The 12,452-nt window shown below is 36.5% G+C and overlaps 1 protein-coding gene across 1 annotated transcript; it reads right to left on the bottom strand.

Moving 5' to 3' along the window:
* Positions 1-227: 227 nt before the first annotated feature.
* sybl1 (synaptobrevin-like 1) lies at positions 228-11,724 on the bottom strand. Its single transcript, XM_026940644.3, has 8 exons — positions 11,590-11,724; positions 7,231-7,385; positions 7,094-7,151; positions 5,239-5,376; positions 3,750-3,840; positions 3,096-3,163; positions 2,910-3,002; positions 228-1,752 (listed from the first exon to the last, which is right to left on the bottom strand). The coding sequence occupies exons 2-8, from the start codon at positions 7,374-7,376 to the stop codon at positions 1,684-1,686; spliced, it is 663 nt and encodes a 220-aa protein (XP_026796445.1). The 5' UTR covers positions 7,377-7,385; positions 11,590-11,724; the 3' UTR covers positions 228-1,683.
* Positions 11,725-12,452: the final 728 nt, after the last annotated feature.

Raw genomic sequence — 12,452 nt, forward strand, 5'->3', positions numbered from 1 at the left:
CAATTTCATTTTTCCATGCCTTTAGGTCTTTAGTTATCATAAGCAACAATGTACAAGATAGTAAAGGCAACCATTCAAATTAAGGCAAAAAAATAAGCAGATCCAGTTCCGTTAATGTATTGTGACAGACATCCATGCTAGGCCAGGACTGTGGAAGAATCATTTTCAATACGCCATCAACAATAACATTTCATTGATGAGCCCTCCAATTGAATACAACACAACCATTTGAGATAGACTTTTATTCTAAATTTGATGAATAATTAAATAATTACATGATTCTTGGCAAATTAATAATTACATTATGGCAAAAAGCAAACAAAAAAAGTGCATTGTGGGTGAAAAATAATCAGTTGACACATATGTAACAATCAACCAGGGAGACTGAAAATCTCACACTCACCAGTGCATACTAGTTCTTCATCCCTCTTATGAAATACTACTCTCGTATACTAACTGTACATCTGCAGTTGAGCTCAATATGAGTCGAGGCATGTATATAATAGAACTGTGGGAAACACTCATCTGAACTGAAGTGCAGTGTAATTACTGTTATAATGTACATCATTTTTATCAGAAATAAAAATATAAAGCAGGTTATTACACAATCTGTAGATCATGTTTGAGCAAAGGGAAAGTATATACTCTGGGCTAAAGTTTTGATAAACTCAGTTTAGAGGAATCATTAAGCCAGCATTACTATAGATGAATGAAGTCTATATGGAATAGATGTCTATGTACACATGGGCTGTACAGTATATAAGGACCTGCACACATTAACTGTATAAGTGAATAAAAGTCTGTGTTTTCGGATTATAATTTGCTCTTTAAAAACATGAACAAGTGGCACTTATACCATCTAACCATGTTAGAACCGTGCATTGGCTATTATTGGTTATTTATCTCGTAAGAGGGATGAACTGTAAACCTGTATCTGTGCGCGTCACACACTCTCTGATGCACACTGATACTGATTATTGTTGTTTGGTTTTCTCACTTTTTTTTTCAAATATTAACACTAATACCATAGATACAAGTGGAATTTCAATATTTCAATCACTCCATTTATCATAGTGATCATAATACAGTGTATTAATTGTCATCTACACATACATAATATACCAAACATCATTTATTTTTATTATGCAAGATGAATTTTGAACAATGTTCTACACATTAGGCTGCTGAGTAGTACTAACAGTAAGTTTTGATTAATGAGCTTGTGTGTGGTGCGCTGAAAATCAACTGTTCACCTCACACACACTGTGTTGATTTTGCACAAATGAGTGTGCATAAAAATGTGCCTTGCTAACAAAGATGTCATGTTAGAACGTGACATACATGTTCACCAACATAACGGCTTCACAACATGGGATAAAAGTAACTGTTCCAGTGAGGAATCACACTCACGAACATTCGCTGAATCGATCGGAACACTCAGGGAATCTTGGAGTAAGATGGAGGATTTGGAAAGGGTGTGTTTAATTTTCAGGCTCTTCGGAGTCCTGTGTGTGTAAAGCTACGCAGTCGTTGTTAAGAAGCCTGCAGCTGAGAAAGCCAGGCTATACAGAAGACCGATCAGGAACACCTGATAAATGTAGAGATGGCGTAATGGTCTTGAGTGAGTGAGTTATTTCCCTTCCAGGTCAGTCAGAGTGAAGGGTGAAGCTCCAGCTTTGCTTCCTAGTTGCTCCGGCAGTTGGGCCAAGTCACACCTCCACATGCTGCTGTTACTATGATGAACAGGACCACCTGAAAATGCAAAGATTATCTATCTATTTTCATATTTGCAAACACATATGACATGTACACTACATGGCCAAAAGTATGTGGACACCTGACCATCACACCAGTATGTGGGTCTTCCCCAAACGGTGTAGAGCTGTATAGAATTTCTTCTATAGAATGTCTTTGTATGCTGTAGCATTAAGATTTCCCTTCACTGGAACTAAGTGGGCCAAACATCTTCCAGCATGACAATGTTTCTGTGCACAAACCCAGCTCCATGAAGACAGGATTTTCCAAGGATGGAGTGGAAGAACTGGAGCCCTGACCTGAACATTGACTGCACCCCAGGCCTCCTCAGCCAACATCAGCCAACACCAGAGCCACTAATGCTCTTGTGGACAAATTAATGGACAAATTCCCACAGCCAAGCTCCAAAATCTACTGGAAAGCCTTCATGTTCAACAAGCACATGTGGGTGTGATGGTCAGGTGTCCACAAACTTTTGGCCATATAGTGTACATGTCTCAAAGACTCATTGTCACGTGATTTTCAAAACAGGCAAAATTTTTCTTTTTAAAAAAAAAAAAAAAAGAAAACGTAATATTTGCTGCTACAATTGTAATCTAGACTGTTATTATGAATGAATTATTACCTGAATTTCACATTATTTAACAAAAGAAAAATTGATTATTGATATTGTGAGGCTTTCTGTATGGAGATGTTTGTTTAGCAGTTATGGAGGGAGTCTCCAGTGTTGGCGCTTTGTAACAGACAGAAGGTAAAGCTGTGACTACTTTGCTGTGAGCTTTTGTTTGGCATGAGAGAGTCTTCAGGATGGAGGGCTTTATGATTCCTTGTTTCTCACTAACAAGACAACCTGTGTGTTAGCTGGTGAGAAAACGACTGGTTATAGCTTCTGTAAAGTGGTAACAGGAACTAAATTGTTTTGCGGATGTTCCACAAATTAAATGCAACTTTCAGTGTATCCACAAATTAAATGCAACTATCAAGAATAAAGGCCTCATCATTATACATAATTATGTAAGTCCACTTGATTCATATGCACACCCATAAGTATCTGTCTAAGAAGCATAGCAGATTTGGTATGATTTACTGCATGAGATGGTGATCTGGGCTTTGTATTTTACTCTGCATTGTAACATTTTTAATGTTTTACTCACAAGTGCTATGATTATGATGATGATCATCAGTTTCAGGTTCTTCATGCACATGGCGCGAGCTAGGTGGCGACTCGTTGTTTTGAAGGTGACGGACTATATTGCAAAAGGAACAAGAAGCAAAGAAAAACATCATCACTATCACTTTCAGCAAAAGAGAAACATGCAGGAGTAAAGAAAGACACGCACCGAGTCCACCAAGTTCTCAGTCTTGTCAATGAGAAGTTCCAGCTTCTCTCCTCTCTGTGCCACGAGATCTAAAATGAGAACATTGCATTCTGAGATACTTTTATGCTCACCATGATTGTAAAGTGTGCTTATGTGAGTTACTGTAGCCTTCCTGTCAGCTCAAACCAGTCTGACCTTTCTCCTCTGAACTCTCTCATTAATAAGGCTTTTTCGCCTACAGAACTGCCTCTCAGTTTTTCGCACCATTCTGTGTGAACTCTATGTACTGTTGTGGGTGAAAATCTCCAGGAAATCTGCCATTTCTAAAATAGTCAAACCAGCCTGTCTGGCACCAACAACCATGCCCAGGTCAAAATCACTGAGATCACACAATCAGGGATGAGCAGGGGGACATACGCAGTGCCCTCCGAAAGTACTGGAACAGCAAGGCTAATTCTTTTGTTTTTGCTATACGCTGAAGACATTTGGGTTTGAGATCAAAAGATGAATACGAGACAAAAGCTTTCAGCTTTCATTTCCTGATATTTACATCTAGATCTGTTAAACGACTTAGAACATGACACCTTCTATTTGAACCCACCCATTTTTAGTAACACTACATTGAATTGTTCTCCTTTTACAATTTTATTTTAGAGAAGTTAGAAGAAGTCTCACCAATATTCCGGACCATAATGCCTTTCAAATCATCCACCTGCATCTGTGTCTCTGTCAACCGATCTGAGCCTCTTGGATCTGAGTGGTGTTTCTGTGAAAAAGAATACATATCAATACATACAGTGGAGCTGTACAGGACAATATAATACTGCTGTTGTGACAAATTACATTATGATTTTATGAAAGTATTCTGGGTGTAATGAGTGCTTTTATAACACTGACTGCCTCTGACTAGATTTGACAATATACATTTTAATAAATCTGCTTCTATGGTCTTGTTCTCTTGTATGTATATATAACTGTTTTGAACAACAAAGTGAATATTCTTTTTTTTTTTAAATATACTAACTGAATTTCAATCAGTATAGCTAAATATAGAAAAGAATTCTGATGTTAACTTGCTAAAAAAAATTCCCACCATGTTGTTATTATTATTATTATTATTATTATTATAAACACATTTTCCATAATTCAAATATCATTTGTAATGCATGTTTTAGTTACACTCATAGCATTCTTTAAGCCCCTGGGTAAAAACTGTTGTGTGATTTATTAATAAGTAACAATCCCTCATGCTCACCACCGGACTGTACCAGAGTAACAGGCAGACCCCTGATTAACCCATTTCTCACCAATACCAATTCTCCTGATCCCATTCCCAGCAGACCTGATCCCAAACATGTCAAACATCTTTAATTCATTAACCTGTAACAGTGTAACTGATGTGTCAGTATTTTAGTTCCATCCCCCACTTTCACAAAAATGGTACATTCCAACAAGTACAGCAATCACATGACTGCAGCATGTGATCCTAACAAGTCCCCAAACAGCTAACGTAAGGGGTTTTCATGCACAGATTCAAGTGTTTACTACGACTGGTGCGAACAAGTGCTCTGATATGGAATCCCACATGTTTAATTTATTTTTTATTATTGCTACTGCCTAATTTTTTATTCCTTTGTAACTGCCACATGGTTATTGTTTCATTCCATGCAGTTCTCCTAAGGTGACACTGTAGATGGCCATGGCAAGATTCACAATCTGAGATTTTGGGCCAAAACTTCTGATACAACCAGAACTTGTTTGTTCTTATTGTTTGGTTGCAAAGGTACTAAACCAGTCAGCAGTCATCATGTCATACGATACAAGACCAGCAATCTTAACTCACGATGAAGGAATTCTTTCAGGATTTGTGATTTTTATGTTTGCAACAGCCTTATGGTGACAAAAATCATACACTATAAATCAGCTTTTTCATGTGCGCATGCAACAGAAACCCATCAGGACTGACTGCAGTTAACAGTGTTGGAAGCTGCCTTTTTACTGTGATTCGGTGCTGGAAAAAATTACTTAAAAACTAATAACAATGGTTACCTGGAGGAAATGTTTTGGGTGTGTGTGTAAAATTAATGCAAATGAACAGGTGCAGTGATGTGCAGACAGGACAGGAAGCTTGAATGGGGAAAATGTAGTGTGAAATGTCACGCACCATTTGTGCAGCAAGAGTGCTGGAGAACTCGCTGTTCATGGCATAGGGTAAAGCCGTCTGAGCTCGAGAGCCGTAGGTGGTCTGGAAACGTTTCTTGACTTCATTAAGGAAACTGAATGCACGTGACCTCTCAAAGTCCTGCATACAAATCCACAGAACTGTCATCTATGTCATCATTAACAGAATGAAATGCTCAACTTATAAAAGACTGAATAGTTTAACACAGAACAACAGCATTTTCCCACTGTACATTCAAAAACAGGAACCAATAGAGCTTAGGGCTCTAGTTAATTTTGGACCAACTTAAAGAGATGTCTTGAACAGCCCAGAGAGTTAGAATATAATGACTATGCACTGGGCCCATAAGCTCCAGATCACAATGACAAACACACATTATGCATTATACGTTTATACAACCACGTTATAACAGTTAAAATGAGCTCTTCAACAGCTTTCAAACAACCCGTGCCTCTGCGATCTACAGTGCTCGAGAAAGAGGCAGTGGAAGTCGGGCATTTTAGCCGTCTTTGTTACTCTATTTCCGGTTAAAATGACACCTCATGCACTGCTACAGAAAATAAATCATTTTCCCCAGGTCAGAGTCCTTGTTTATTCAATCAAATTTTGGGGAGAATTTACAAATTTATTTATTCAGTTTTAAGATATGGTGAACATGTTGGACATTTTGTTTATCAATATTAAACCTCTGTTCATAGCATTTTTTAATTTATTTAGTTTTACACAAATGAAAACATACACTGTTTTGCATTGAAGCAGACTTTCAGTCAATTTTTTCTTCATTCAAATTTTGTTAAAAATACTCTAAGAATCAAATTGAATTGTGATGAGAGTGTATCGTTATATCCGCAAAATTTAATCTGACCCTGTTTAAAAATCATTGGGCCTCATTTATTAAGCTGGATACATACAGATTTGTTCATAGCTCATTCGTATGAGCGTCTATACAAGAAATTTGGTATTCATAAAAATCCCATAATTTTGGAAAAACATTCTTTACCTACTCCTGCTCCTGATTGTGTGTAAATTTACGCATAAGAAGACTAACTAATGTAAACCTCGATTTGTTATCCCTTAATTTGCATGGATTACTGCACTTGTATATATGCAAGTTGAAATTGCTTATTTTTATTACGTTTAGAACATTCAGCAACCACCCTTATCCAGAGCGACTTATAAAAGAGCTTAGAAGTCTCTATAAAAACAGTCTCACGCTAGTTCACTAGGTCAGAGACTAAGAGTACCATCGAGAAAATTTTGTACAACCCTGTTGTTTGTATTATTGGCATAAATTAAAGAATTAAAGAATATGAAAAATACAGTAAAATTCTATAAATTATGACAAATAAAACTAATCAATGCCATAATGCTATATAAACAGAAATATATGCATAGGCATAAACTGTAAACAAATGCCTCAGCTGACGTAAGATTTAGTGCACGTCACGCCTAAGAGCCCTTGGTGTGCTTTACCTTTTATGGAGTTTTGGGGGCGTCACTAAATGCAAATGATCTGTGTCAGGAACATGCCTTACACTTTATGGGTGATCACATGAGTAACGCATCAGTGTTTCTGAAACTTTTGTAAATCTGGAGGAAAATTTAGTTCAGTTTGGCTTAGGCAAACATTTACACACAATTTTAGTAAAATATTAAAAGAGAGATCCATTGTTTGTACTGATACAGATTTTGAGAAATGAAACATTTGTACAGGTTGACACGAAGTGCACCAGCAAACCGTGCAACCTGTATTACGACAGTTGTGGTACTTTGTGCAGTGGAAAAAGGCCTGAGCAATCAGGGAAAATTCAATAAATAGGGAACATTGCATACTCACGTCATCTGTGATGCATAAATAGATAATTCGGTCATGACAGATGTAGTGGAAGAGATAGCTGAAAACAAGAGCGATAACATCAGGTGTTATGTTAAAAAAAATCAACAGAAGCTTAAAGGAGGCTTCACGTTTCTTACCTGCCATGTGAGTAGGTTAATTTGTTGTTTTCAGATGGAATCCTCGCCAAAACTTGCTCCGTCACCTCAAGAAAGTTTCCTCCACACCAGGCATGTTTGGCAAGTATGGTGGTTCCACGAGCTACCACAGCGAAAAGGATCGCCATAGCACAGAGCTGCAAAGTGGAAAACGACGACGGAGGTCATCACTTTGCGCAAACAGAGCGGTTACAACGACAATGTGTATTAGTACAGTGTACCCACACACAAAGTAGACAACAGGCATCATTGCTAAACTGATGGGATTACAACACTGACATCAGCTCCAATCTTACACCATTTAACCTCATCTCTCACAACACTAACTGAAAATATTCTTCTTTTGTAGAGTTTGTAAATCTTTAAAAGAACTATCACTGCATTTCTGTTAAAAAAGAAATTAGAGGTTGTCTTGATTTCACGTGATTATTGATGCAGGAAATGGAATTTACTTCAAGTGCGCATTATGAAAGTAAAATGTTACAACACAGATACAACTAACATATCTCAATCTTGGAATGTTTTGAAGGTTTTACTATTGTTATGTCTATAAGGTTGTGACTGGATCACTGTAAATACATGACTTTATTATATATATATATATATATATATACACACACACACACACACACAATACTGTGCAAAAGGCACATGCGAAGAAATGCTGTAGAGTAAAGATGCCTGCAAAAATAATGAAATTAAATGTTTCTACATTTAAAAAAAATACTATAAAGAGCAGTAAACAGTAGTAAATGAAACAAAGTCAATATTTGGTGTGACGATCCTTAAAAAAAAGAGTAGTCTCAGGTACAGTGTGTGCAGTTTTATAAGGAAATGAGCTGTAAGTGTTACTGAGCATCTTGCGGAAGCAGCCACAGTTCTTCTGGAGACTTTGACTGTCACACTTGCTTCTTATTTTTGTAGCAAAACCCAGCAGCCTTCATTATGTTTTTTTTGTCTGAAAAGTGTCTCTTATGTAATATGCTGCTTTCTTTACTGACATACAAACATTTTTCTGTAACATTTAATTTTGTGCTGGAAAACTAATGTTTGGAAATCGAAAATGTTTTTGTACCGAATCAACAATGCAGAAGTCATAAAATAAAAATCTATAACAAAGTTTGTACTCAAAAAAAAAATAGGGTGCCTAAGACTTTTGCACAGTACTGTAGTCTACTATGAGTCTATTATTCAGAATGAACAGATAACGTGTTCTAAACTTATGCAAATACAGAAACGAATATGAAGTGCACTATTCGTGTTTATGTTTTTTATGTTAGAAATAGTCAGGGGAAGATAAACATAAGGAAGGAAAAATAATAACAAAAATAATACATTTCTGATTTTAAATCCAAATACGGATTATATCAATACAACTGTATTTATAAAAATATGTTTATAACTTCTTGTCATTACTATACTCTCTACCTGGCTGCTACCCCAATAGTCCATATATAGTATAAGCTTATTAGCTGAATACTACGTCATAGTAAATTATGTTTACATTCACAGCAATTTATTATACTGTTACTCTTTTGCACTACTGTTATATCTGATTCACTTTCTTACTAGAACTGTGTACTAGTTGGCGCTGCACTGTCTCTTACTGTGCCTATTGTCCTGTTTTGGTAGTTATTGTACTGTCTTGTGCTGTTTACACACGTTTGCACGTACATTTTGTGTTGGTTTATGGAGCACCATGGTCCTGGAGGAACGCTGTTTCTTTTCACTGTGTACTAACTAGCTGTATATGGTTGAAATGACAATAAAAGCCACTTGACTTGACTTGAGATGTGGATATGAATATTTGGAGCACTAAGCGGATACAGATAGCTAGCACTGTGTGACATCCCTCCTATACACTTATTGTTCAAATATTACCAAAAACGCAACCAAAACAAATGTTATACAAGTGTGGCAATAAATTAAAAATGACCGTATGGCGGCTTAAAGTATATTACACCACAACACTGTTGAAGGATCAAGTCTGATTGGTCAGGAGGTGTTGATTAATGTTCGATAACAGCAGGTAACTGACAGTAGCTCCGGCTGTAATGCAAATCACAGGTTTAGATTAATGCGCTCGTTATAATAACATGTTATGGTTTCTGTAGTAATAACTCATTCACAGGGACTTGTATGGCAGATAAGCAGCATAATCACTGAATGTTAGGAACTATTTGCACCACACACACACACACTCACGTCTATAGACTCCTACTTCCTATTTATTTATCCCCAACTGCAAAAATTTGTACGTATGACAAAATAGCAATTTAACAAACAAATGTGCAATACTGTAATGTGCAACACCTTAGTTTTATTTTAATTTTAATTTCTACTGTTATATTTAAAATGTATAAATCTTCCCAGATCACACTGTTTAAATGTGCAATATGTTAAGAGCAATATCTTAGCTGCTTTACTATCTTACCTGAACAGATCTGAGCATTTATGTTAATATTTATATCCTTTTATTTTATTCTTATGCACCATTAGGAGGGACACTCCATTTCGTTGATAGATTATAGATCTATAATCTAAGGCTAAAGATAAACAGATTACAAACATGCTATTGTTAAACGAAGCACAGATGGTGATATGGTGAAGACGTCTTTACGTATATGTTTATTTTAATGTTTATGAAAAGCGTCTTGCTTTGGAACGGTCAGGAGGATTTCCGTCACGGGAACGTCCACAGCACTGAGGACTTTCCGCTTTCTGGTTTCTTGGTATCATGTTGCGTATGGGATGAAATGAGTCTCAGAATTATTAACAAACGCATGCACAATTATCTATCAACTTGATATGCTGAAACCACGGAAAGAAATTCTCAAAATCCAAAAGAACCGAACAGGATCGACACAAAGAAGATGTCAACGAAGGCACGTGTGTCACCTGATCCACATACGCACATCATCTTTTGAATGCACAAATTATGATCCATTGATAGAAAAGAGAACATTTGTATTCACAAATATGTCTCCGTTTGTACGCTGCACATTTGTTTAATTCTGAATTTCACACACAAACTGTAAGGCATTTGTTTGTGGATAGTAAGATGCATTTGCAACATTTATCAAGTTCAGGGATAACTGTGAACGCATTTGTTAATACTTTTGAGACTAATTTCATCCCATAGTTGCGTTTATTATCTTATTAATTTCAAGAGAGTGAAAAAAAAAGAGGCTGGTGAGGAAGTAACTGTTTACAGCTGCAATAACGTAAGTGACAACAGGAACTATCCTGCTCACTGAACATTAACTGCACCTATAAGTGGTTAAAAATCACAACATATTGGTCATTAATAAATTAAAATTTTTAATCGTTGGCACATTGCTGGGGTATAAGAGGAATAAAACACTTTGGGGTGTGCTGTTAATGGAAAAATAATCAACTTCGGGCCACATCACACCAAGCACAAGTGTTTTACTCTTTACTTAATCAGCTGGCTCTGTAGCTCTTCATCACTCCCAGCTGTGATCAAATATTATATTTCCAGAAACCCCTATAAAGCAGATTTTGAAATGTACTGAGGCAAAAATGCACACAGCTGCTCAACTAGTTGAGATTAAATGAGTTTAGATGGTAAGAACTGTTTGGTTTGGTCCATTTGTACACAGCAAAGAAAAAATTCAAGCATCACAGATAGAATAATGATTACATTATCTCTGAAAACATAAGGATAGAAACCATATCTGCCAGATAGTACTGTTTCTGTGTTAAATGTGTTATAAGAGCCATATAACCACAGACACTTAATAAGCATGGCAGAAATCCCCTGATTACTCAATCAGCTTCTCTAGCAGTGTTAGCAACTGAAAACAAAACCATGCAGCTTGCTAAAATGTTTTTCATTCCTCTCTGTCTTAGAAATCTCTACACACCGATCCCCTGATTATTCACTGATTATTCATTATTCAATTATTCACCACATACATCACATGACTAAACTAACTAGCTCTCAAACTGCCTCACTCAAACGCGACTTATTTGTCCCATCGGTATTCCGACAAACCCCGCCTCGTCTACAATGATTGGCTTTCAGCATCCAGCCTGGATTGGCTGCTACGCCGTTCTCTCACAAACTCCGCCAATGTGCTATTACTACGACTACTACCAGCCAATCCTATCAAACGAGGCGGGTTTATCGGAATACGGGTAGGGAAAAAATAACCCGTCTGACATAGCTATTTAGTCACTAGCATAACATGAAACATTCTGGAAGCTAAGCTAGCTAATAAGGCAAACAAATCGACGGAAATCTCTCCTTCTAGATAGACAGCCAGTTTATTATAATGCTATAATCCTATACGGATTAATAAATGATAATAAACATACCTGGTACAGTTTTAATCAAACCTTCTAGGCTTTATTTGCGTTGTAAACATTAAAAAGCTTAACAGCTGCTGAAAGTTCCTTCCGCAGGTTTCAGTAACTTCCGCCCCACTGCATCCCGGAAATGACGTTTTCACCAGCGGCACAGTTTCCGGGACCGAATTTTGGTTAAATTGATATTTTTTTAAAACACACTCTCCCCCCTCTCTCTCTCTCTCTCTTTTAAATTTTTATTTATTTATTTGTAAATTTATTAAATAAATAAATTTGTGATTTAAGACAAGACACTACAGGTCTGGTCACGTCAATACATTGTCTGATTTTTGGATAAATTGCATGTATATAGTTTATGTCACTGTTTTTGAGTACTCGCTGCCACTGCGTTCTCTGAAACTCAGCAACTTTGAAGAAAGTCATAAATCATAAATCACTGGAAAATTTGTTTGCTAGTCTAATATCACTTCATGTCAGTTGATCAGTTTCTTTTATAAACCCTATAATTCACAGTAACTAACGTGAAGACACATTAAATCATGTTGCATTTTAAAAGAGCTCACAAACTCGTATTTGGATTTTAAAATTTTTTCACAAAAATTTTTTTACAGGAAATACATTATAATTTATAACTGTTTAAATATAATTTTTTTCCCGGAGGAACTGAGGCACCGATTTGGGACAATGACCCAATAACAATATTACCACCACCACTACTATTACTACCATTACCACTACTACCCCTGCTATTACTACTATTACTATTACTACCCCTACCACTACTACCCCTGCTATTACTACTATTACTATTACTACCCCTACCACTACTACCCCTGCTATTACTATTACTACAACTACTACTACTACTACTA

This window comes from Pangasianodon hypophthalmus, chromosome 7 (genome assembly GCF_027358585.1).
Source record: "Pangasianodon hypophthalmus isolate fPanHyp1 chromosome 7, fPanHyp1.pri, whole genome shotgun sequence".
Lineage (NCBI taxonomy): Eukaryota > Metazoa > Chordata > Actinopteri > Siluriformes > Pangasiidae > Pangasianodon > Pangasianodon hypophthalmus.

Coding starts and splice junctions, on each gene's coding strand:
- sybl1 (XM_026940644.3), bottom strand. CDS start 7,376: ATGGCGATCCTTTTCGCTGTGGTAGCTCGTGGAACCACCATACTTGCC. Junction 5,377..7,093: donor ATTTATGCATCACAGATGAC/GTGAGTATGCAA, acceptor ATTTGTATGCAG/GACTTTGAGAGGTCACGTGC. Junction 1,753..2,909: donor TCATCATAATCATAGCACTT/GTGAGTAAAACA, acceptor TTGCATTTTCAG/GTGGTCCTGTTCATCATAGT.